Source organism: Gossypium arboreum, chromosome 6 (assembly GCF_025698485.1).
Source record: "Gossypium arboreum isolate Shixiya-1 chromosome 6, ASM2569848v2, whole genome shotgun sequence".
NCBI classification, from domain to species: Eukaryota; Viridiplantae; Streptophyta; class Magnoliopsida; order Malvales; family Malvaceae; genus Gossypium; species Gossypium arboreum.
Window position 1 is genome coordinate 116,950,891 of NC_069075.1, and position 26,026 is coordinate 116,976,916.

The 26,026-nt window shown below is 35.6% G+C and overlaps 3 protein-coding genes across 9 annotated transcripts; 1 reads left to right on the forward strand and 2 right to left on the reverse strand.

Moving 5' to 3' along the window:
- Nucleotides 1-10,571: 10,571 nt before the first annotated feature.
- On the forward strand, nt 10,572-19,017 carry LOC108486121 (alpha-aminoadipic semialdehyde synthase). 7 transcript variants are annotated; one of them, XM_053029549.1, is made up of 26 exons: nt 10,572-10,656; nt 11,016-11,074; nt 11,422-11,677; nt 11,754-11,840; nt 11,915-12,044; nt 12,144-12,317; nt 12,462-12,544; nt 12,654-12,755; nt 12,861-12,936; nt 13,004-13,175; nt 13,517-13,613; nt 13,761-13,927; nt 14,013-14,073; nt 14,218-14,358; nt 15,442-15,795; nt 15,928-16,008; nt 16,242-16,307; nt 16,566-16,683; nt 16,889-17,018; nt 17,256-17,335; nt 17,555-17,713; nt 17,812-18,049; nt 18,141-18,249; nt 18,328-18,489; nt 18,573-18,642; nt 18,734-19,017. In XM_053029549.1, exons 3-26 carry the CDS (start codon nt 11,429-11,431, stop codon nt 18,784-18,786), a joined length of 3,159 nt encoding a protein of 1,052 aa, XP_052885509.1. In that variant the 5' UTR covers nt 10,572-10,656; nt 11,016-11,074; nt 11,422-11,428; the 3' UTR covers nt 18,787-19,017. The 7 variants fall into 7 exon arrangements, with proteins under 7 accessions (XP_052885509.1, XP_017645445.1, XP_052885508.1 ...); XM_017789956.2 differs by having other exon boundaries at nt 10,628-10,838; XM_053029548.1 differs by having other exon boundaries at nt 10,640-10,788.
- Nucleotides 18,769-22,876, reverse strand: LOC108486123 (uncharacterized). Its single transcript, XM_017789961.2, has 7 exons — nt 21,661-22,876; nt 21,466-21,563; nt 20,816-20,840; nt 20,218-20,338; nt 19,998-20,132; nt 19,537-19,766; nt 18,769-19,446 (listed from the first exon to the last, which is right to left on the reverse strand). The coding sequence occupies exons 1-6, from the start codon at nt 22,142-22,144 to the stop codon at nt 19,550-19,552; spliced, it is 1,080 nt and encodes a 359-aa protein (XP_017645450.1). The 5' UTR covers nt 22,145-22,876; the 3' UTR covers nt 18,769-19,446; nt 19,537-19,549.
- Nucleotides 22,877-23,599: 723 nt separating this feature from the next.
- Nucleotides 23,600-25,392, reverse strand: LOC108486122 (glucan endo-1,3-beta-glucosidase 5-like). The gene is made up of 2 exons (XM_017789958.2): nt 24,981-25,392; nt 23,600-24,879 (listed from the first exon to the last, which is right to left on the reverse strand). The coding sequence occupies exons 1-2, from the start codon at nt 25,322-25,324 to the stop codon at nt 23,748-23,750; spliced, it is 1,476 nt and encodes a 491-aa protein (XP_017645447.1). The 5' UTR covers nt 25,325-25,392; the 3' UTR covers nt 23,600-23,747.
- Nucleotides 25,393-26,026: the final 634 nt, after the last annotated feature.

Below are 26,026 nucleotides of genomic sequence, written 5' to 3' on the forward strand. Positions count from 1 at the left end.
TATACCCGATACTGATGTGGGTGGTGATGATGTATACCGAAGTAGTGATCCTTCTGATTATGAAGTCGATATTGATAGTGATCCCGACGTGGATGATGTCCCAGATGATATTGAAGATGAAGGTGTGAACGAGGATGGAAACATTAATGCGTCTTTAGTCGGGAACCAGATCCGTCGTATTGTGATACACAATAATCCTGGGGCACACATGTCTCGGATAGACCCCGATGCGGCGCATGCAGCCGAGTTCCCGGAGTACCCTGAGATACTACCTGCTCACCAGATGGCCATATATTCTGATCCTGAGGAGTTGTTCGTGGGCCAGAGATTCGAAAGTAAAGAAGAGTGCGTATTTGCCATTAAGCGGTATAGTATGAATATATCAGTAGACTACAAAGTCGTCGAGTCTAAACCGACATTATATATTGGAGAGTGTTGGAAGTCGGCAGAAGGCTGCAAGTGGCGGATACGAGCTGCATTTATCCAGAAGTCTCAGATGTGGGAGATACGAAAATTTGTTCAGCCTCACACATGTACTTCAACACGAATGACAGAAGATCATCGAAAACTTGATTCGAAAACTATCTGTACATGCATCATGCCAATGGTTGAAGACATGCCGACCATTAAAGTTTCGTATTAATTGCGAAATGCGAGCACGATTCGATGTCGAGTATCATACCGAAAGGCATGGATAGCTAAACAGATGGCAATGGAGCAATTGTACGGAAATTTTGATGCATCGTACAATGAGTTACAGGGATGGATTGCAGCAATGAGGGAGTACATACCAGGGACTGTCATTGAGTTGCAGACACGACCTTATTATGGCCCGGATGAGCAACGGCAACCGGGTAAAAGGATTTTCCAACGGATGTTTTGGACATTTGATCCATGTGTGCGTGCATTTCCCCACTGTAAGCCATTTGTGCAAGTGGATGGGACATGGCTATACAGTAAATATACACAAATCTTACTTATTGCGATTGCTCAAGACGGGAACAGGAGCGTGCTACCGATTGCATTTGCCATCGTAGATAAAGAAAACATGGAGTCGTGGGAATTCTTTCTTACAAATCTGCGGAGGTATGTAATTAGTAATGATAATATTTGCATCATCTCCGATAGAGGGAAAGGATTAATTGCCGCCATTAGGCGTTCTGGTGTACCATGGAGATCCGTTTACTGCATACGGCACATTGCGGCTAACTTTCATCGAGATTATAAGAATGCAGATTGGAAGAGACAAGTTGTGAAAATGGGTAAAGAACAACCTTATCATTTCAATATATACCATACATTTTTTTATTGCGAGACTGTAACTTAACTTATATCGTCTTAATACATACACAGCTTACGAGCTAGAACCACACATTTTTCGGCAGAGGATGACTCGGCTTGAGAGTGACATGGAAGGTCAGACGAACACATCCTTCCGACAATGGTTGGGTAGCATGGAACCATAGCAATGGGCTCAAAGTTTTGACGAGGGCTTTCGTTACGGTCAAATGACGACAAACTTGGTGGAGGGGATTAACGCTGTGTTGTTAAAAACGCGACATCTTCCGATTTCATCTGTCTTCTCAGCTACATTCTATAGGTTGGCTACATTGATGCCAAGAATGGGTCAACAACAAGTCAACCAGATGGAGGTAGGACACGTGTTTGTCGAACATGTCAGGGATGCAATTGTTGCAAACCGTCGGATGGCGAGGTTGATGAACGTAGAAGTATATTCACGACGTAATGAAACGTTTCGCGTTACAGAGACCATCGATCGTCGACCCGGTATTCCACCTAGGTCATACGGGGTTGATCTCCGAAATAGACGGTGCGATTGTAGGAGGTTCCAAACACTTCATTATCCTTGTGCACATGTTGTGGCAGCTTGTGCTAAGGTCTCGCTCAATGTAGATCAATTTATCGATGAAGTGTACACACTTGAACGCACGTTGCGTGTATGGGAGAATGAGTTTCCCGTGCTTCCTGACCTATCTACTTGGGAGATTCCTCAAACGACCTTTGAGCTTATCCCAAACAAAGGCTTGCGTAGGAACCCGAAAGGTCGTCCGCAATCATCAAGAATCCGTAACGAAATGGACATTAGAGAGAAATCCGACGGGAAGCTGTGTGGAGTATGCAGATTAGCTGGTCACAATCGGAGTAACTGCTCACTCCGAAATTACCAAACTGGACAATCATCGCGATCAGATAGAAATTAAGATGTTATTCATTACATGTTGCTTATTGCATGTTGAAAGAAAAATTATTGCCTTTTTAATTCGTATTATGTTTTTCAAGTAAACAATATCTAGAATTCGCCCTCAAATTCGATAATAAATTGCCAAATAAAAAAATTGATAAATATAATGCAAAAAATAATTTACATAAAAATAAAGTAACTTACATAAAAAATAAAGTAATTTACAATACAAAACCCCTTAAAATTGATGGTTTGATGGTGTGGTTCTAGGGGTATATCTTTGTGGAGCTCGACGTTCACGTTGTGGGCGACTACGATGATCAACGTTCTCTTCATCCATATGTATGGGTGTAGAGAACGACTCAAATGCCACTGATGAACTCGAGTAGGGAGTAGAAACGGTACTGGATACTGGTAGGGGAGTAGAGAACGACGCTGGATATGGGCCAGGGGGAGAAGAGAACGGCGACGGATACGGCTCTGGAGGAGCAGAGTATGATGGTGGATATGTGTAACACCCCATACCCGATACCGTTTCCGGAGTTGAACACGAGGTGTTAACGGACTTAATTCATTAATTAAACAGCTCATACAATTCATTTTAAAATTTCCAGACAAGCTGGCTAACTGCATCACAGTCGCTTTAAAAATCATATCTCGAGTTACGAAACTCGAAATCCAATTCCGTAAATTTTTCCTGAAACTAGACTCATATATATATCTACTAATTTTTTTCTAGAATTTTTGGTTGGGCCAATTAGTACAGTTTATTAGTTAAAGTCTCCCCTGTTTCAGGGTTCAACTACTCTGACCTCTGTGTATTACGAATCAGATATCTCCCTGTACAAAGCTTCAATGACTATGCCGTTTGTCTCTAATAAAACTAGACTCAATAAGGAATCTGTACATATAAAGCATGACTTCTAATTATCTTTGTAAAATTTATGGTGAATTTCCAAAGTCAGAACAGGGGATCCAGAAATCGCTCTGGCCCTGTTTCACAAAAATTTAAACATCTCATAAAATATAGCTCATATACCTGTTTCGCTTATTCCATATGAAAATAGACTCATCAAACTTAGATTCCATAACTTATTCATTATTTAATTCCATTTCTACTATTTTTAGTGATTTTTTAAACTCACGTCACTGCTGCTGTCTGAATCTATTTTATGGTAAATTTTACCTATTTCATGGTTTCCATGGATTAGCTAGCAATTTGACATACATAATACCAAATATGATCATGATTAGCCATTCCAATGGCTAATCATTACCAAGCATTTCTATTTCCATACCACTCAATAACCATATCATAAGACCATACATATAAAATGATTATAATGCTATACATGCCATACTCAAAATATACAAGCCATTATGCCAAGATGGTATACGGATAGTGTAGGCGTGCCTCCGACCGTTTTCGATTTCCGAGCTGGCTTGTCAACACTACAAGGAATGAAAAGGAGGGAGTAAGCATAAATGCTTAGTAAGCTCACATGCAAATAGCAAGTAACATAACCATATAAACAAACATAAAACATCATTTGCATAATCATCACCAAGACATTCATATCACCTTTTCATTTATCATCTTACCATATTGTTGTTATATCGAGTTTTCAACCCGAGGGTTAAGTACATACCTGTTCAAATTATCCATTTCACAACACTTACCAATACGTCCCTTTCATCTTGAGTATTCCTCCATTTGAGTAGAACTTTACCCGTTGAACACATCGGAATATAATTCGGATACATGGATAACTTGCACATAAGTGCCACATATGTAGCCAAGCTACCATGTAACCCGCCCATAAGCGAACTCGGACTCAACTCAACGAGCTCGGGCGTTCGCATCCATAAGTGAACTCGGACTCAACTCAACGAGTTCGGATGCCTAGTTACATCTCATGAACTCGGACTCAACTCAACGAGTTCGGACGCTCGCATCCATAAGTGAACTCGGACTCAACTCAACGAGTTCGGATGCCCAAATATCCCAGTGACATGTCACTTGTATCCTAATCCATTCCTGAGGTTCAACGGGACCTTTTTCCTAATCATGTGTCTCAACCATCTTCTACGGAATGCCGATACCGATACTCGGTAGTATTTCACATTTTCCAAGTATATCACATAATTTGACATATTATCAAACAATTATCACAAGTATAATATTTCATAATAATTATCATATCATTTAAAAACATTAAAACATTTAAAATAATAACTATGTTACCAACATTTACATATGAACTTACCTCGTATGCGAAAATGGCTATTTTACCATTTCGTCCACCACTTGGTATTTTCCCCATTTTAGCCCAATTTCAGTTTTCCTTGCTCTGTCATTTAAAATATAGTCTAATTAGGACTCACATTATTCAAATTGACCCAAAATCATATTTTGGAAAAATTACAATTTTGCCCCTAAACTTTTGCATATTTACACTTTTGCCCCAAAGCTCGTAAATTAAAATTCAGCCTATTTTCTTATGTTTTATGACATGCTGATCATTTTTCCCTTCTATGGCAACATCAAATTCTCACTCTAACATGTACTTATGACTATTAGGTATTTTTACCGATTAAGCCCTTTTGCTCGTTTTCACTTAAAACCGAGTAGCACAAGTTGTCTAACATAATCTAAAACCTCATATTCTATCATAAAACTCCAAAATACACAAATTTCACCTATGGGTATTTTTCCAAATATAAACCCTAGGTTAAATTATTGCTAGCATAAGCTAAATTGAGCTACCGGGACTCCAAAAACGTAAAAATCATTAAAAACGAGGCTAAAACGGACTTACAATCGAACTTGGAAGCTTGAAAAACCCTAGCCATGGTTTCTCCTTGCTATATTCGGCCATGGGGTTGAAGATGAGCAAAATTGGCTTTTAATTGTGTATTTTAATTCATTTTACCCCTAAATGACCAAAATGCCCTTACTACTAAACTTTCCAAAAATTCCATCCATGTCCAATTTTTGTCCATAGACTTAGAAATTGGTAAAATTACTCTTTAAGGACCTCTAATTAATAATCTAATTCAATTTTATGCAAAATACTTCTAGAACACAAGTTTTGCAATTTATTCAATTTAGTCCCAAATTTCAAATTAAGCACTTTATGCATAAAATTTCTTCACGAAATTTTCACACAATCATGCAATCATATCATAGACCTTAAAATAATCATAAAATAATTATTTATATCTCAGATTTTGTGGTCACGAAACCACTATTCCGACTAGGCCCAAAATCAGGATATTACAATATGAGCCAGCAGGAGTAGAGTACGGTGGTGGATATGAGTAGGAAGGAGAGAGAATACGGTGGTGGATAGGAACGGAAGGAGCGAGGTACGGTGGTGGATAGGAGGTAGAAGTAGTAGAGTACTGATGTGGTAGGGGGCTGAAGGTATCAAAATCTGAATAATATCCGTGGGCTGAAGAGCCCGAGAAATAGTCATTGCCCCCAAAATCTAGATAATAAGAGCTACTCCCGGAGTGTAGCTCCGGATCTGGCTCCGGCTCTAGATCCGGCTCCGGCTCCGGCTCCGGCTCCGGCTCTACCTCCGGCGCTGGTGCATGATATGGATCTGGAAGATGTTGCCCAATCCGTGTCGTATGAGGGGGGACAACCATCGACCGCCCACCAAATAAAAATGGTTTCCCCTTCTCATAGTACCACTTGTAGAAATCTTGTGGCGAGGGCCGCAGATCCAAACAACGATGCATCTGAGGTACCCTACTAAACCGGTTGTTCCACATCGTAATATATTCTGAATGCTCATCTCCCCAATCAGTTCCATGCCTCCCCCTCCTAGTCATGCAATGTAGCTGTTCATTCAATCTTCTTGGTCGTGTCGGGATATATTGTATACAACCGAATCTGTTGAGTACTCGATCGCCATGGTACCACTCCACCGTTTGAAATCGGATAAGGGTGCGCTAATGCACCATAGGTGTGAGTGGACGTGGGCATACGATGGAATAACAAATTGTAACCGAGGAGCAGAAGAATATGGCATCCAAATGAACTGCATGATTCATAACATTTTTATATTAACGGGTTAAGTGAGATAAAATAATAAAATAAAATAATATTAGAAAAACTTACTCCCTCTCCGAATGATTCTCGATCATCGACGGTATATCGGAACCGTGTATGACCTCCTAATACCGGATTCGTGCTCCATCTATGAAAATAAATTGTTAGAATAATATAATCCAAAAAGAGACAATTAATTGTCATGTAACGCTTAAAGATTCATCACCTGTTAACGAGTGGAAATACATATGATTGGTGACTAGTGGATGCCAAGAATGGCATCCGATAAAGCGCCCATGACTGCAACAGTATAAGGCATCCACCTATGTCAACCGCAGAGGCATCTGTCGTCCGACAAAGTTCGCGGTACAAAGCACTAACATCTGCGGACCCCAATCGTATGAGCGTGTGTTATGCGATTTGATAGCGTGGTAAGTACATCGGTGGACTTCAACGCCGTGTGTATCCGCATGAGTACACCTCCTATAAGGTGCATAATATAAGCTCGCGCTGCCTGCATAACCTCTAATTCAGTGGCAGTACTAGGCAAATATTCAAAATTGGCCTTTAGCCATGAAAACCTCAAGGTTTGAAATTTTCCCTCACTTGGCGAGCATCCAAGTAAGTCATAGCAAAGGCGAGCCGGCCTGGAAATCAAACTTACGTCCGTGACCGCATTCCCATCGATGGGGAGCCCCAGCTGTAGTGCAACATCCTCTAGAGTGATGGTGCACTCCCCACACGGCAAATGAAATGTGTGGGTCTCCGGACGCCATCGCTCGACTAAGGCAGAAATCAAGTCATATCGTAGACTAAAAGTCCAGATCAATGCTACTGATCCGAACCCGGCTAACTCTAAGAACGGTATTAGGCGTTCATCCGGTTGAAACCCTACACTATGAATACGGGCCTTCAATGCGCGGTATTTTCGACTGACATTATTATATTAACGAAATAGTTAATACAATAGAATTTCATTCAACAAATAATGTAATGTGAATATCAAATAAAAATTCATTACCATCTCATTAATGTTACTTGATATGTGATTAGTATTATCAATCAATGAATCCATTTGCCACAAATCGCAATTAAAATTATATAACAACAAATTTAATCAAAATTTTAATCAATCAATAAAAATTATCAAATAAATAATTCAATAAATTTATATAACCTAATCATTTTTTAAAATACCTTATCCAAAATATCACAATACACTAATACACTACTAAAAATAATTTTATTGCACAACCATTTTGAAAATTAATTTTATAATTCCCCATCATTTATATACAATAAAAATAAATATAAATTATCTAAAGATTAAAAACATATGAATTAAAAATAATTGAAATTGAAACATACGAATAGTTTCTTTCACACAACCTATAAAATTATATAATAACAAATTTAATCAAAATTTTAATCAATCAATAAAAATTATCAAATAAATAATTAAATAAATTAAATTTACATTATATAAAAATTACATTAAAAATCACACTACACTAATACACTAATAAAAAATAATTTTATTGCACAACCATTTTAAAAATGAATTTTATAATTCCCCATCATTTATATACAATAAAAATAAATATAAATTATCTAAAGATTAAAAAACATATGAATTAAAAATAATTGAAATTGAAACATTCCTAAGTAGTTTCTTTCACGTAACCTATAAAATTATATAACAACAAATTTAATCAAAATTTTAATCAATCAATAAAATTATCAAACAAATAATTCAATAAATTAAATTTACATTATATAAAAATTACATTAAAAATCACACTACACTAATACACTAATAAAAAATAATTTTATTGCACAACCATTTTAAAAATTAATTTTATAATTCCCCATCATTTATATACAATAAAAAATAAATATAAATTATCTAAAGATTAAAAAACATATGAATTAAAAATAATTGAAATTGAAACATTCCTAAGTAGTTTCTTTCACGTAACCTATAAAATTATATAACAACAAATTTAATCAAAATTTTAATCAATCAATAAAAATTATCAAATAAATAATTCAATAAATTAAATTTACATTATATAAAAATTACATTAAAAATCATAAAACACTAAACTATAAACACTAACAACTTATAATTATTAATTACTAATACAAAACAACTATAAAATTATTTTCTTAAAAAATATATTTCTAAAAAATCATAATACAGAAAAATTACTAAAATACATTATTAAAAAATCACAATACACTAATACATTTTAAAATTAATTTTATAATTTCTTATCATTTACAAAACCATTCAATTCAAGTCCGTCTTTTCTATTTTTTCTCAATCTTTTTACTTTCGATTTTCTAGTCTCTAAACTTCTAAAAATTCTAAATTATTTTCTTTATGGTTACAAATTATTTATAACAACATATTTAACAAAATAAATTTCTCATTATTAAACTAAACAAAATAATTTAAAATATAATCTTAAATTACTAATAAATTAATTTTAAATTAATTACTAACACAAAAATTTATCAAATAATTCTAAATTACAAATAATTTAATTTTAAAATAATTATAAAATTTAACTAACCTTTTTTTTATTTCTTCTTCTTTCTTCTTCTTCTTCTTTTTTTTTCTACCTTTGCTCTTCTTTGCTCCTACTTCTAACGCAGGAAACATTGTGGGGACCTTATATGGGGTTTCAAAATTTATTTTAATAAAATTTTAACCTCCCAGACATGACAAGTGACTGTGGGAAGGGACATGATGGGATTGATCTTGCAGGTGTGGCGCCCTGCAGCGCCACATGTGGCGCCTTGAGTCCTGGCGACACTTGTTTTTGACCAGATTTTTTAAAAAATATAATAAAAAATAATAATAATAAAATATTTAAAAAATTATTAATAAAATAATATGTCGCTACTGTTAGGTAGGCGACTAAAAAAGTAACCTATTTCAATAAATAATCTATCGACAACCTATTTTCAGTATATAATAATTTTTTTATATTAGATTTGTAAAAAACCGATTAATTCACATTACAAAAATGATTTAAATGAAAATTATTTCACTAAACTCACAATATTTAATTTTACAATTTATATAATTTAAAAATTATATTTTAAAAATATAATTTTACATTTGCAACATTCAAAAATAATTTCACTAAACTTACAATATATAATTTTACACCACGAGCAATTTTCTCAATACTAAAAAAATGATTTTGTTCAAGACCGATATCATTATGTCTTACAAATAAAACATAATTAAATGATTTTGTTCAAGATCTATAGTATTATGTCTTACAAATTGAAAAATATAATTTTTAAGCTGCAAGACGAGCAAATCGTCCGAGCAAGTTTTTCAATGTTATTATCTTGCTTCTCGAATGCCGTTGATAGTAATGATCTCACCCGTGCAGTTCAATTTGGCATTCCTTAAACTTTCAAACATTTCGTTGACCTAGAGAATCCCAAATAATCCACTTGTTGCCGCATAACCAATTTAAACTCGTTACCAAATAAATAATTGGCAAAAAAAATAATCATTAAATTTGCAGATGCCGAAGCTCCACCAGATTATCATTAAACAAAACATACCTCAAATTATAAATTTTATTAAATAAACAAAAACACAAATACATAAAAAAAACACCCATCATCTCTTTCCCATTCATCCTCTCCTCTAACACAATATAAAAAAAATTATTTCAACTTATAGTGATCAAGGGTTATATTTAACTATTTGATTACATTAGAGAGAATGACTCTATCAAATAAAATATTATTTTATATTTAAATTTAATTAAATTTTAAAAAATACAATACAATAATAGCGATATTCTTAATGGCTCTATTAAATAAAATATAATTTCCTTTTTACAGTTTTAAATTTAAAAAAAAACACATAAGTGCAACAAATAAAATAATATCTTTTAAAATTTAAAAAATTAAAAAACCTGACACATACATCATAGTTTATTTCTGGGGCTTTCCTTGATATTTATATAGATAGTATCGTTATCTTTCGTTCGATGAACTTTGAATATTCATTCCAAATAATTTATGTACATAATCAAACTAGTGAATATTTTCGTATTTTATTAAAAATTTTAAGATCATATTAATAATAAAAAAAAAGCCGGTAAATGCAAGTCTTAAGGAGACGTGATGAGGTGGAGAAAGGGTAACTTGTCCCAGTGGCAAAAATTGAAACCTAACATTAGACATGATTTAATTATGGGAAGGCATTTGGAAGTAGGATATACGTGGCCCCACGTGATTGGAAGTAATAGATATGTAATAACTGAAAAGTGGGACCCATCTTCTCTGTCCCTAGCGTCATATCCTTATCATCACCCCAAAACAAAAAGGGGAGTGATAATCCATCCATGATTCACGAGTAGGATTCCAGATACATGCATTAACATATCATCATTCATTTATTTATACTATATTTTCCTGATAAACTTCCTCCGCTCTGAAGCCTTTAATCCGTATTACGATCTCTTCTTCTATGATTCCCGGAAGCTAGGTGGCAGCTGCCCATCTTTTTTCACAACTAAACTTTTCCTTTCTTTCAACGTAGAGCGGTTCCTCTGTTTCAACGTTATTATTATTATTATTTTTATTATTTTCATTGTTAAACTCAATCAATATGATTTCTGAGTTTCAGACTAATATTTGTTCTAATGACATGTAATTCATACATGTTCATAGTCTCTACTCATCAGTTCAGTGATATATCTTTTTCTTTCCCAGAACTGTTTGATCACCGCTTCAATTTGGGTTCATCTCATCTTTTAATTCTTCATTTACAAGTAAGTTGTATTTTCTTCAATCTCTGTTTCTCTCTCTTACGTGTTTGAATCTTTCCTCAACTTGTGTTTATATAACTTCAAAATCACACTTAATTTGTTCGATTGAATGAGAAATGATCCCAATAAAACAAACTGTCGGCGGTATTTAAATTTCTCAGTGACTGATCTCATTGAGGTATAATTGTTGTGCAGCAATTTGTTTCATTCTTAGTTTGTTTTCTATTTTATTATGGGATCCTCTGTAAGAAACATACTTTGATTAGTATTTTTTGTTCAATCCCATTCTAAAGAAGCCTGTAATAGTCCTAGTTGTTCATTTTTTTTTTCTTTTGTTTTCTCTGGTGAAGGTTCAAGATGCTTGGAAATGGAGTTGTTGGGATTCTTTCTGAGTCATCAAATAAATGGGAAAGAAGGGTTCCTCTCACCCCATCACATTGTGCTCGACTTTTACACAGCGGGAGGGAGAAAACAGGTATAGCTCGTATAATAGTGCAGCCATCGACGAAGCGCATCCATCACGATTCCCTCTACGAGGATGTTGGTTGTCACATATCAGATGACTTATCAGAATGTGGTCTTATTTTGGGTATCAAGCAACCAAAGGTGCTAAATGTTCACCATTCCCTATTGTTTACATTTTACAATCTTTTATGGCCTAACTGGTTGTGCTTTATTGCAGTTAGACATGATTCTTCCTAATAGAGCTTATGCCTTCTTCTCACATACTCACAAAGCTCAGAAGGAGAATATGCCATTATTAGATAAGGTAAGCTTCTTCTGTTGTATCTTTGTATGACACTATGAACTTATTGTATGACTTTGTCTATGGCATGCATGTAGATCCTCGCGGAGAGGGTATCGTTGTATGACTATGAGCTTATTGTTGGGGACAATGGTAAAAGGTTACTTGCATTTGGCAAATATGCTGGCAGAGCAGGAATGATCGATTTATTACGCGGATTGGGACAGCGTATGCTCTATGACTCTTTAATCCTTTTAAAATTTTGGAGATTTTATCATTTGCATACCTTTGTCTATGTGAAGATGCTGAATTGTCATCAAATTTCAGGGTATTTGAGTCTTGGATATTCAACACCATTCCTGTCTCTGGGTGCATCATATATGTATCCTTCCTTGGCTGCTGCAAAGGCTGCAGTGATCACCGTGGGTGAAGAGATAGCTTCTCAGGGACTGCCTTCAGGGATATGTCCTGTAATCTTCGTATTCACGGGTTCCGGAAATGGTACTGGAACTTCTTACAACATTCAATTATGTGATCTTCCATCAGAATACATGTCTGTTGTGCTGCTACAGAGTTTGCATTCATTTGATGTTATTAGATTACTCAATGTATAAACTTGCCTAATACCACTGTTTTGCTTTGCAGTTTCTGTTGGTGCTCAAGAGATATTTAAACTACTTCCTCATGTTTTTGTTGAACCAAGCAGACTTCCAGAACTCTTTGGAAAGGTCAGTTTCCAATTTCAGTACTCCTTTTTTATGCATATAGTGGTATCTATCCAATCAATTTCCCCCACTTCTGATGCTGCTCTCATCAAAGTTTTTAAACCATTCTCAGGGAAGGAATGTTACATCAAAGAGGGTCTTTCAAGTTTATGGTTGTATCGTGACTAGTTGCGACATGGTTTCACACAAAGATCCTTCAAAAACATTTGATAAAGTAATTCATTCTCTCTACTTCTGGTTGTTTTTTCCTCTTCATTTTCGGTTCCGACCGAAAGACTGATCTTTGGTATTCCTTTTCTCTTTTCTTTTCAAATTCCAGGCAGATTATTATGCACATCCAGAACATTACAACCCCATTTTCCATGAAAAAATAGCCCCATATGCATCAGTAATTGGTAGGTTTGTTTTTCACTTTGTAAAGATTTCATTGCTTATAAATCACTGAAATGCGGTTTGTGACAGTGAATTGCATGTACTGGGAGAGAAGATTTCCTAGATTATTGAGTACCAAGCAGATTCAAGAACTAAACAAGAAAGGATGTCCACTTGTTGGGATCTCTGATATAACATGTGACATAGGGGGCTCAATTGAGTTTGTTAATCAAACCACATCAATAGACTCGCCTTTCTTCAGGTATTCTAATGCTGCTTTGATCCTCAAAATGCCTTGTTTTTTAGGCTACTGAAACACTAAAAGCAATCCCATTTTTGAAGTTCCATCAAAAATGAAATTGAAATCATGGCCAGGAATCTGTCTTTATCCTACCCCAATAGCATAAAACACAGTACTGTGGAAGTGGAGGCTTAATGATTCCTAGTTCATACTTAATGATGGAGTTGATTTTGAAGCTCAAACTTTTACCATTGGTGTCAAATCCTAATCCAAATGCATATATATTGTGGATTGCATTTCAAATAATACTAAATCTACTATGATATTTGAAATACTCTTATATGGTCAATGATGCTTTTCAGATATGAGCCATTGACCGATTCGTACCATAATGACATGGATGGTAATGGCGTAATATGTTCAGCTGTTGATATTCTCCCAACTGAGTTTGCAAAAGAGGTGCAATTCATATTTCCCTTCCATGGTGTTTCCATTGAAGTTTATTGTTAGCCTTATGGCTTTTTTTTTCTTTGACCTGTAGAATGAACAAGTTTTAATATTTATGCAGCTTATGTTCATTAACATGCCATTCTTAACTGTTTCAAGGCATCTCGACACTTTGGAGACATTCTATCACAGTTCGTTGGGAGTTTAGCTTCTACAGCAGACTTCACAAAGTTGCCTGCACACCTCACCAGAGCTTGTATCGTCCATGGGGGAACACTTACTACATTATATGAATATATCCCTCGTATGAGAAAGTCTGACACACTGTAAGCATTTTAATCCAATCTTGGGACATCAAAACCGAATTTGATCCATCCATACTTTCATAACTGAATATATCTTTTATTTCAGAGATATATCAGATAATCATACTAATGGACACATCAATAACAAAAAGAAATACAGTGTATTGGTAAGTATCTAAGTCCATCACATTATGGCTTTCGACTAATTAAATATCAAAATAAAATGCGGGGATGAAATCCAAAATTTGATCAAGTAGAAGGAGCAAAATCAAATTTAACCATCAGACCCTATTGTAATTCATGATGGACAGGTATCACTGAGTGGGCACTTATTTGATCAGTTCCTTATAAATGAGGCATTGGATATAATAGAAGCAGCTGGTGGTTCCTTTCACTTGGTAAAGTGCCAAGTGGGCCAGAGTACCGATGCCATGTCCTACTCAGAGCTTGAGGTAAGTATACATAATTAATGCATCGGCTATTTATGCCATGTGATTAGGCTATCCACCTACTGGGTGGTTTATAATCAGAATAAATACAACCATTTGATCTCAATAAATATATAACCTAGACTATTCAAGTCTAATACTAATACAATCAATTTAAGTTAATTCTTATATTTAATTCAAGTTAAAAAATCTAGTGCTACTACTACTAGATAGGGCTGTAAATGAATCGAGTTTGAACAAACAAATTTATATTCATGTTCGTTTGTTTATTTTTAAATTTATTTGTGTTCAGTTTGTGTCCGTTAAAAATTTATATTTTTGTTAATGTTCATTTATTTAAATTTATGTATATTTATGTTCGTTTGTTTAATGTTCACGAACATATTCATTTAACTTAATCGAACATGTTCACGAACATTAAATGAACATGTTCATGAACATATAATTGAAGATATAATTGAATAATGTTAATAAATAATAAACAAACAAACAAACAAACAATAAATACATACATACACATATATTGTTTAGATATAAAATAGTCAAATGTAAATATTAATAATTCTATTATAAATTAAAAAATGCAAACCAACATAATTTTATTAATATATACTAATGAAATTTTTATAAGAAAATATCGTAAATAAATAAACGAGTTTTAAACAAGCTTGTTCATGAACATAAACGAATCAAACACACTTTTTTTCATATTCATACTCATTTTGTTTAGCTTAATAAATAAACATAAACGAACCTTACAATTTACAAACAATTAATTGAATATTCTGTTCATTTACGCTCCTACTACCAGACTCGATACTGTTTCAATCAGAAAAAGTAAAATATTACACAAAATAACAAGAAACACACGGTTGTTGATACATGAAAAAGGACAAAAATATTCATGAATTCACTCCTCAGTTGCGTGATTATTCCAGTTACGTAATTCATACACCGGTTATCTTCTTCCTAAATCATCAAGAAATTGAAAGCGACTAGTTTTAAGCTATTTAGTTTCTAAATTTAGTTATGGCATATCTATTTCAAGTTAAAATTCATTACTAGAAGCCGGGTTTTCCTTTTTAGGTTGGTGCAGATGATGGGAAAGTTCTGGATCAGATCATTGATTCATTGACGTCTATAGCTAATCCAACTGAAAATCATGGAACCCCAAGTCAACAACTGAATAAGATTTCCCTCAAAGTTGGTAAGCTCCAGGAGACTGGGATGAAGAAAGACTCCGAATCCGACCCCCAAAGGAAGATGTTGGTGCTTATACTCGGCGCCGGCCGTGTTTGTCAACCGGCTTGCGAGCTGTTAGCCTCAATAGGAACTGCTGCTTCTCGCCAATGGTATAAAACTTGCCTCCAAAATGATTCCGAAGAGCAGATGGATGTTCATGTTATTGTTGCATCTCTATACCTTAAGGATGCAGAAGAGGTAACAGCTCGGACTTTTCATTTTTATTGAAATGTTCATGTCCGAGTATCATACTTGTGTTACTCTCAAGTCCGAGTAACATAAGCTTAGAAATCTCAGTTTATGTTCCGATAATGATGGATCTGATGGCAGATAATTCAAGGTATTCCGAATACAGCGGCAGTTGAGCTTGATGTCACTGATCATAGAGCTCTCCATCAGTATATTTCACAGGTAAGATGTAATAACTAATAGTACTAACTACATGCTGCAATGATCCAAGAAGCAATTTGTATCAAATGATATATATATATATATATATATGAATGAAATGATTTGAAATGATTGATTCAGTAGCTTCTTGTTACTTTTATATGTAACCCTTTTGCTTAGTGTGCATCATTGTTTCAAGGCTTAGATCAGGGTCTTACATTATCATATATGCTTTTCTTCTGTGCCATTAACAGGTTGAGATCGTTATCAGTTTGTTGCCTGCTAGTTGCCATGTTGCAATAGCAAACGTGTGCGTCGAGGTACTTTCTCTTACACAATTCAGCATAGTGATAACTTCTGAAACACTGTATTTAGTGAAGAAGTACCTTGAAAACTGATGCTAGCTTTCTAGCATACCCTGTTGCAGTGGATAACCAAATGATTCAAACTTATGTTGTGCGAGCAATTAAAAATGATTCAATAGATGAAAGTAATAATCAAATGTTTGAGTTGTTACCGTGAATATGGTTCTTCAGTCATCATAGCTAAAATTATTGTATTAATATCACTTTATGCAGCTTAAAAAACATCTTGTCACAGCAAGCTATGTCGATGACTCCATGTTAATGATGGATGAAAAGGCCAAGAATGCTGGCATTACAATTCTTGGTGAAATGGGTTTGGACCCTGGAATAGGTAAATCTGGTTTTGCTTTGTAGTGCCTGTGTTTCTTAAAGCTTGCTCATGTCATTGGCTTCTGTAATAAAGCATGTTACTCAGACTCTTCTGGTTTCTTGAAGAACCCATTTTGGGCACATTTTTGAACATGGATGAGGAGATATGATTATCCTATACATAAAGAACATAATTATGGATTAAATATGTTGTTTCTGCTTTTCAGATCATATGATGGCAATGAAGATGATAAACCAAGCGCATCTCAAAAAGGGCAAAATAATGTCTTTCACTTCCTATTGTGGAGGGATCCCATCTCCAGCAGCTGCAAATAATCCATTGGCATATAAATTCAGGTCCATTGAATTATCTTCTAATGCTGAACAAGTAGAATTGTGTTAAGATAGGCTGTTAAACTCTATTTTAGACTACATGGTTTAACTGAAGCACACATTGTTCTGTTTTTTTGTTTGGTTTTGGAGTTAGAAGGCCAACTAATTGTTTCCCTGATGATATTACTCTTATAAATGAATGGAAGTTGAATGTTTGAGCACCATAGTTATAACTCACAAATGTTACTCTTGATTTTTCAGTTGGAATCCTGCCGGAGCTATTAAAGCAGGACGAAATCCTGCCACGTACAAATCTCAGGGTGAAACAGTACATGTAAATGGTAAACTGTCAACTTCTATAACAAGTCAAAGAAAAACGATTTATGTATCCAAGTCAACTTGTTTTACTATAAACATGTATATTAATCACCCTTTATTATAGTTACATATATATGATCCGTAATTAGTTAAAGACTTATGTCTGTATATTAGTGTCATGTAATGGCTACAAATTTATGGATTTACCTTTTATTGTTTCACTTAATCGGTCATGTTTTCAGGGGATGACCTCTATGATTCGGCTGTGAGATTTCGGATACCTGATCTTCCAGCTTTTGCATTGGAGTGCCTTCCTAATCGTAACTCGTTAACTTATGGGGATCTGTATGGGATCGGACATGAAGCATCCACAATATTCCGTGGAACTCTCCGCTATGAAGGCATGGGATTCCCCTCTTGAGTTTTGCTACTCCTAATTCTGTTTAAGCTTCAATGCTAGAAATTTGAATCTATATTAACATCTTTATATTTTTTCCAGGTTTTAGTGAGATAATGGCCACACTTGCAAGAATTGGTATATTCAATGCCGAAACTCTTCCACTTCTCAAACATGAAGGTCGACCAACATTTAGAAATTTCCTTTGTGAGCTTCTGAAAATTGATACTAAAGACATGAATGAAGTTGTAGTTGGGGAAAAAAAGATAGCCGAAAGGATCCTAGAACTTGGACATTGCAAGGAGCCAGGAGTTGCTGTAAAGGCTGCCAAAACGATTGTGTAATCCCAATTTACATTCTAATATCAATTATGTATTCTTTTGACATAGCAATCAAAAGTTGCAAACCATAACACTCTTCATCTGTTTCAGGTTTTTGGGGCTAAACGAACAGACAGGAATCCCGGTTTCGTGCCAAAGCGCATTTGCTGTAACATGTCATCGAATGGAAGAAAGGCTAACATACTCTAACACAGAACAGGTATATATAAATTACTCATAATTTAATGAGAAAAAAGTTGGATGAATTTTTTCACAAGCTGTTTGATTTGATCCTCAGGATATGGTTTTGTTGCACCATGAAGTGGAAGTAGATTTCCCTGATAGCAAACAGACCGAGCGCCATACCGCGACTTTACTGGAATTCGGGAAGGCTAAGAATGGAAAAATGATATCTGCTATGGCCCTTACTGTTGGCGTTCCAGTAGCAATTGGAGCTCTGGTACACTTTTAACAACATTTCGCTTCTTCCCTTATAATTGAAAATGCTTTGAAATTAATTTATTGTAATTTTGATGGTTTCAGCTTTTAATTGTAAACAAGATCAAAACAAGAGGTGTATTGAGGCCTATTGTTCCTGAAGTTTATCTACCAGGTAATTTTCTCCATACCCATTGCATAACTTTCTTTTGCTTTATTCCATTAATTTTGAGATTTTTAACCATCAATAGTATTGACCGTGGCAGCTTTGGAAATTGCTCAAGCCTATGGTATCAAACTGATGGAGAAAACCGAGTGACCACCATTTCTCAAGATATCTATGATTCTCGGGGAGTGGATATAAATGCCGGTTTAAAACCAGACATTTCAAAGCATAAAGTGCTTATGTAAGTATATAATGTGCATACTCCAATACGTAAAAATGCATATATAGTTTATTTCGAGGGGCATGTAAACAACAGATGTTATTTAGTAAATGAATATATAAACACTATTTGAATGCCATTGATGGAAAGAGTTTATTTGTAAATTGTAATGCACGGCTACCTGTCAGGTGGATTCACTGCAGATGCTAATGATCTACTCCTTCACATAGGCTTTGCATGTCATCATTATTACTAAACAAAAGAACCCTTGCAAGTAAAGGAAAAAAATACAAAACTTGATACTACAGTTGGAAAAGAACCTTGAATTTGGATATTATAGCCAGTTGAGCAACTCAATGATACGTCACTTCACCCAATTTGGATCTCACTAATGTTTTTTCCCCCTAAACTCAAACTGGACAAAAGGATAGCTAAAAAGAAAACTTTCCTTCTTCAGTGGAACCCTCCGTACTCTACGGAATTACTAATTACATTAATGCATTATTCCACTCACATTCCTTCCAGTTTCTGTCTTCAATGTCAATACAACCATGTCCCCAATTTTGGGTGGTCTCCTTAATGGTTGATTTGCCCTGAACAATAACAAGCTCAAATTTTTCGGGACTATCAAATGTTTTTGAGTACGAGAAACAGTTAACAAAACTGTGAAGTAGGAGTCTGACCATAAAGACCATATTAAAGGATGGTAGAACTAACGATCCAAGACGCTATTTGTTGTTCCACTTCTTCCCAGCTATGCACTTTAGTCACCAGAGGATGTTCATCAATTGATTGCGTCTTACACCAAGGATAAGAATTCTCGTAATCAAAAAGCAGAACCCTGATTCCAACTTGAGCACACTCAATAGCATATCTAGGGTTATCATCAATTAGGATCTTGGCTCCTAACAACCTGCAGCAGAAATCAACATAACAACCAAAGGGTTTATCAGAAATAACTTCTCCAAGGAATTAATAACCTCGGCAAGACAACTACCATGAAAAGATGCTGGTTACTTGCATCATTCTTAATAAACAAACAATTGCACTTGAAATCATTAAAGGAATTCACGGATGAAAATGGAGCTCCTACTAAAATCATCCAAAAGCAATGTTATGGGTTAACAAGGCCTTATGAGCATACCGGCATATCTCTGACTTGGGTCTAGATTCACCATCAAGAGCAAAATGGTTGCCAAAGTGAATCTCATGAAAAAGTCCGGGATAATGCTTCTCTAACCACTCAATTGTATGGTCCTTGATCACATTCTGCCGAGACCTACTCGAACAATTATGAAAGAACTGCTTAAGTGAACAGATCAGAAATAAAGGCATCATTAAGTAAGAATAGTATGCATACATACGTTACAACGGAAAGGTTACAGAATCTAGATAACTTGTGAAGCGCCCTCTGAGCGCCTGGGAGTGGATGGATACCATTCTTGAAGTATGGTGTCTTGAAGAACTCATGGACACGGATATCAGCTGCCAAAACAACAAAACAGGGTATGTTTTTAAGTAATCCTTAGCCAAAGAGTTGAAAGTTTTTTCAGAAAGAATATCAGAACATTCAGCATTTTATTAAACAATAAGAACATATGCAAAATGTAGAAACCTCAGCAAGTTTGCAAAAAGTTACTAAATCTGATACTTCTCCTTTATTATGATGAAAAAAAGAAATTCCTCAAATCACTTCCTAATAAGGATTCTATTAGTCTATTTATTCTATTACTCTATTTGTTTAAAGTAGGAATTCAGAAAACAAGAGAAACCCACAAAAGACTACACCTAGGTTGACAACCTTAACCTTTCATGCATAAAAAAGCTATATTCAGGGCAATTTATACAAAATTTGATGAAATTCAATATAGCAGTAGCAGCATCTTACTGGATGCCTTTTGTGACATGAATTTAATATATATATACATCCACAGAGGAATCAATCAGTATGTCTAGTGATACCTTCATCACGAGAACAGTTCCATATCTGTAACAAAAATAAAACATGCATTAGAACACTTACTAAGAAACCTAACCAACATTGAAACAGTATCTGGCTACCTAGTAGAAAATACAATGACAAAAGTAAAGCTACTAAACTGGAAGACCCCAAGTCCCCAACCGCAGAGTAAACCATCAAGCATGTTACTGCAACTTAAACATGGAAGCAAATTCATTTCACAATAATTTACAGAATGAGACCATTACTGACATAACTTGAAGTGCAAATGGCTAGCAGCATTCTAGTAGAAACTATTCACACACAAAATGGTAGCACAAAAGACAGAACTTCGCAGCTAAAAACCCCTTGAAGCCTTAGCTAATTCTACAACAATCATATAAAGATATGCCTGGCATAAAAATGAGACTTTTTCCCCTTCCCTTAACCTCGCCAGCTTTGCTGTACTCAGTGAAGAGCCACTTCTTCTTTGTTTCTTCTGTGGGTCTTCGCCCACTCACAAAATTATGGTTCATCATCTTTTCCACTTAATTAAAACTCAACACTGATTGACTTATAGTACCAAAAGAATGCCAAGTATTCTCGAATCTTGACTTCATTCTACTACAATTCCCAACAATGAATAAACAAATCATGAAAAATAAAATCTTACCCTGAAAAACTCGTAAACATGGTACTCCGAAACTGAATGATTTAACGAATAACGATCCGCTATAAATCTATTCAAAGCCGACACAAAGTTTCCCAGTACTGCTTATACCATAAACCAAAAAAAAGCAATCATTGCGTTAGATAATACATATTTTCTTCTCATAAAAAAAGAGCTGGGTAGGAAAAAAATTTGTACCTTCATCGACATCGACAGCAACCACGATTTTCTCAGGCAACGGCTTGTCAGGAAAATCAAGAGTCCCTCTTTGAGACAAGCCACGAGAATCAGCCACTGTATTCGCCCTTTTCTGGGGTTCATCATGTTTAGAGATTTCTAATTCGCTCGCCAATTGGGAAGCGAAGGCGAGTGCTTTCTGATCCCACTTTCTCGGCGAATCATTGAGGCAACTTTTGACAGTCAAATTTAAGCCAGAGGCCGCTTTGTTGAACTTGAAATCGCCGCCGCTGCCGCAGCGGCTGACATTGTAATTTTCGAGCGGCACGAGTTTGCCCAAGAACTGGAAGCAACGGCGCTGGTCGTTGGGCGACGTGTGAAGGTGCCTGGAAAAAAGGGAGTCGTTACGGGCCAAAAACGCCATGAAAATATCGTTTCCCTTATGGTTACAGTTAGAGATTTGATTGAAGAAGAAACGAACACTGCTGCTTTGCTTCTGTAACATAACGAAGCTCTTCACATTCCAGCTTCCCCCCAGAAAATGCAAACAATAACAATGACTTTGCAGCAAAAAAAAAGGTTAAATAAATCGATTAATTAATGAAAGAAAAAAAGAGAGAGAACCAAGGGAAACAAAAAGTAGTGTTTGAATTGATTAGGGAAAATGGGAGAGGGAAAAAAGGAGTAAAAGAAAAGCGCGGCGGTAGTCATTTATTTATAATGGAAAAAGGTGAGAATATAATTGAAAATTCTGAAGGGGATATTGATGTTAAAATGAAATGAGAAGGGATTTATTGAAGGATATCTAGAAATTAGGAGAATCTGAGGGATTTCATAAAATGATGTTTGCTTATAATAATAGGTAAATGAATTACAAATTTTGGAACCTCGTTTCTGCTTTTCCTAAAACCAATTAAAGAGAATGCCAAAAAATGAGAGGAGATGGCTCACTTTGGGACCGCCGAATTTCTTTCCCCATTCTTTTTTTTTAAATCAGATCCAATTGGGTTTTTAAAAGTAATATTCTATCTAAATAATGAGTTTCAATTATTTTAACCTGATTAAAAATATCAAGCATTTGAATGAGGATCGGGTCGGCAGATGTTGCTGATGACTATATTATACCTGGAAAGGAAATGGGACAAAATTTTTTTATTAAAATGAAAAAACACGTGTGTTGCTTTGGGGTGCAGCCGAGAACCTGATAGGCTTTGGCAGTAGGTAGCTAGGCGCGCCGCTAGCTCAGCCACTCCAATTGTATTATTTTTATTATTATAATAAAGACGTAAAGTCGAGAAATCCTTATCTTCATCATGTTCCGCATTTTCTAACCATTACTTTTATATTAAAGGGTTAATTCCATCCTAGGCCTTTACATGATGCTTAAATTTTTAAATTGGTACTCAAAGTATCGTCATTTTATCTATAAGCCTTCAACTAATTTAATTATTAAATTATAAATAAATGTATATGAATAATTTAAATTTGATATATTAAAAATTTAATCTTCATAATTTTTATCGAAACACAGTGGCCTTAAATTATTCATTCGGTAAATAATTTGATTCGCATGTATTTAATGTTTATATTAAAATAAGAACTTATTAATATAATATTAATATTTTAAAGACCTAATTTTAAGGTTTTTTAAGTTTAAGTAATAAATTAGTTTAATAATTGAATTATGGTTAGTAAGAGTTTGTTGATATTGAATGTGCGTACTTTGGCAGTACCTTTGCTGCTTGGTTTAGATGTTGAAGGTTGTCCAAGGCCAACATTGGGCCTCGGACCTAAATTATTTAAGTAATTGATTTTAGAATGAAGGAAGCCCCCCATGGAGTCGTTTTTCGTTTCAGTTGCCCTCTCCTTTCCTTGAGACCATAATTATCATCTTCAATATAGCGCTGAATGTGAAGTTTCTAATATATTACAATTGAGGGGAGAGATATCATAGCCAGGATTTAGATTTTAATCTGCAAACAAGGAATGTTTTGATTGAATAATTAAATTTACAATGGGGTCTAAAAATAAATTAGTAAATTTAACCTCAGAAAATGGAAGAGATGGTTGCCTGAGTGACTGCAGCAAAGGCAAATTAAGAACTCAAATCAATGAACACCACAAATAACTAAACCCAACACCACAACCAAAGCTGCAAATATGCCTTCCATTTTTGAGGCCGAAGACTTGAAAGGGGTACGAGCTGCTTTCTGTTTTCGGGTGTCGATCATGATCTCGAAACGACAAGGTGGCTTAGAAGGATCAACGTTTGTAATGGTAGCCAAGTTATTAAAAGAACATGCTTCTTTGCTTTGGTTCATGGTCTGGAAATACGAATTAAAAGCATACGAAGCGTTGCTTTGGGCATCCAGATTACCACACGAGGACCCATACCCCAGACTGGTGCAGTCCGCGTTCTCGCATGCGTAGGTAATGCTTTGTGCCAACTTATTGGGGTCTGACGAGCTAGCCGAAGGAGACATTACGCACCATTGCTTGGCCAAATATTTGACACCTTTAGCTGGGACGAGGGCTCTTCCATTGCCCATATCCAATGGATATTTGACGCTGCCATCGTATTTGAAGATACCCCAATGCCTTTCAAAGTTGCCAGGCAAAGTGCTCTTATGGTCTTCATCGAGGAGTGAAAAGATGTAGACATCAGGCGGGGTACGGCGTTTTGGGCTACCTTGGCCTTGGATTATACGGCTTATAAGGGCTTGGTTGAACCTTTTAGCATTGTCTATATTTCCATTAGGATCACCATCAGTTGGCCACCCAACTTCTCCAACGACGATAGGCATACGTCCAAAGCCATTCTTTTCGAGGGCTGAAATGAGGGTATCAAAGTTGGCATCGTAAACATTGGTGTAAACGATGGAACCATCCACAAGGGGACTAGCAGTGTTGTTGAAGAAGGCATATTCTTTGGGGAAACTGGGATCAGCTTGGAGACTGAGAAAGGGGTAGATGTTGATGGTGATAAACCCACCATTGTCTTGTAGGAACTTGATGATCTTTGTCATTAGATACAACAATTCCGGTCGGAAATTACCGCCGGAGGGTAGACCGGAGTCGGTCTGGTAGACGTCGGCGTTCAGTGGAATGGTTACCTTCACCTGTTTGCCTAGGCCTGCTTTGATAAGAGCTGCTTGAATGTTTTCAAGGGCTGGCAATGTTGTACGCACAAACATATCTTTGTATGAGTGGAGGAAAGGTTCATTGCCTATGGCTACAGACCTGGCAAGTTGGAATTATACACCACACAAAGTTTATCTTTTAACTATATATAGATATAACAACATAACATAAGCAAATATACATATAAAAAGAAAGTGTACCTTATATCAGTTCCATGGGTGGATATATAGTAGGAAACATTTTGTTGGACCCATGCCTCGGCATTTCCCACAGCACTGGCAAGCGAAGCCAACATGTCATTTGGTATTCCAACCATAACTTGGATACCAGATCTGCCAAGAGCCTTGAGTGCCCCAGTATCAGCTTCAAACAGCTTCACTTTGTTGAACCCATTGTCTTTCAGGAGCCTGACCACTATGTTAGGTGGCAATGGGTGCGTGGATTGCAGCCCCCAGTTGCAAGCCAAGCCTAACACACCCTTAGCCAACCCTTCATGTCCCAACAGGCAAAGAAACAAGAACCACGCCAAACGGATTTGACCCATTTTTGGAAACGATAATCAGTATCAGACAAAGCCTCTTTTTACTTCTTAAGCCTTGTCTGTATGTGCTTATATATGGAAGTAGTCTGAGGTTTAAAGGCATATAAAGGTGGAGAAAATGTGCTTTTACCAATGGGAAAAGAAAGGGAAGGAATTACATAAAGGCTCAACAACGAACTGGATTCCAAAGGGAAAAACCCAAATTTAAACCATCATTTTAAAAACATTATCTTAGGGCTAGAGGTTATGTTAACCAAGAAAGGTATAGAATGAACATGTTGGAGATGGTGACGTGTACAAATATTCAATAGGAGCAGCTAGCCTAGCCTAAATGGAAAAACCAGAATAGAAGGAATGTATGCATACTTTGGAACTTGGATCTAAAAAAGGTTTCTGTCATTAATGGAAAGTCTCTTTTCGTTACTTCTCCTTGTTACATTTCAGCCCATAATATTCGTCACAGTGGATAGCTTCATCTTCACTTATAATTCCATAAATAGAAGATACCTGAGCTTGTCACTCAAGACTCCAGTTTAGATCTTAATTCTTAAGCCATGTTTGTTCCCCGAGCGTTGAAATGGAGCTAGCTTGATCAACTAACCCAGTTCTGGGCTTTTCAATTTGGAGCTCTTTTTATAATTTACATGCTTTCCTTTTCACACAAAATCTGTATTTAGATTTAGGTAGTGTCTATTAATAATTAGA

Coding starts and splice junctions, on each gene's coding strand:
- LOC108486123 (XM_017789961.2), bottom strand. CDS start 22,144: ATGTTACAGAAGCAAAGCAGCAGTGTTCGTTTCTTCTTCAATCAAATC. Junction 21,564..21,660: donor TGCTGTCGATGTCGATGAAG/GTACAAATTTTT, acceptor TGGTATAAGCAG/TACTGGGAAACTTTGTGTCG. Junction 20,133..20,217: donor TGTAACCTTTCCGTTGTAAC/GTATGTATGCAT, acceptor TTGTTCGAGTAG/GTCTCGGCAGAATGTGATCA.
- LOC108486122 (XM_017789958.2), bottom strand. CDS start 25,324: ATGGGTCAAATCCGTTTGGCGTGGTTCTTGTTTCTTTGCCTGTTGGGA. Junction 24,880..24,980: donor ACCCATGGAACTGATATAAG/GTACACTTTCTT, acceptor CCAACTTGCCAG/GTCTGTAGCCATAGGCAATG.
- LOC108486121 (XM_053029549.1), top strand. CDS start 11,429: ATGCTTGGAAATGGAGTTGTTGGGATTCTTTCTGAGTCATCAAATAAA. Junction 11,678..11,753: donor TGGGTATCAAGCAACCAAAG/GTGCTAAATGTT, acceptor GCTTTATTGCAG/TTAGACATGATTCTTCCTAA. Junction 18,250..18,327: donor CATACTCTAACACAGAACAG/GTATATATAAAT, acceptor TTTGATCCTCAG/GATATGGTTTTGTTGCACCA.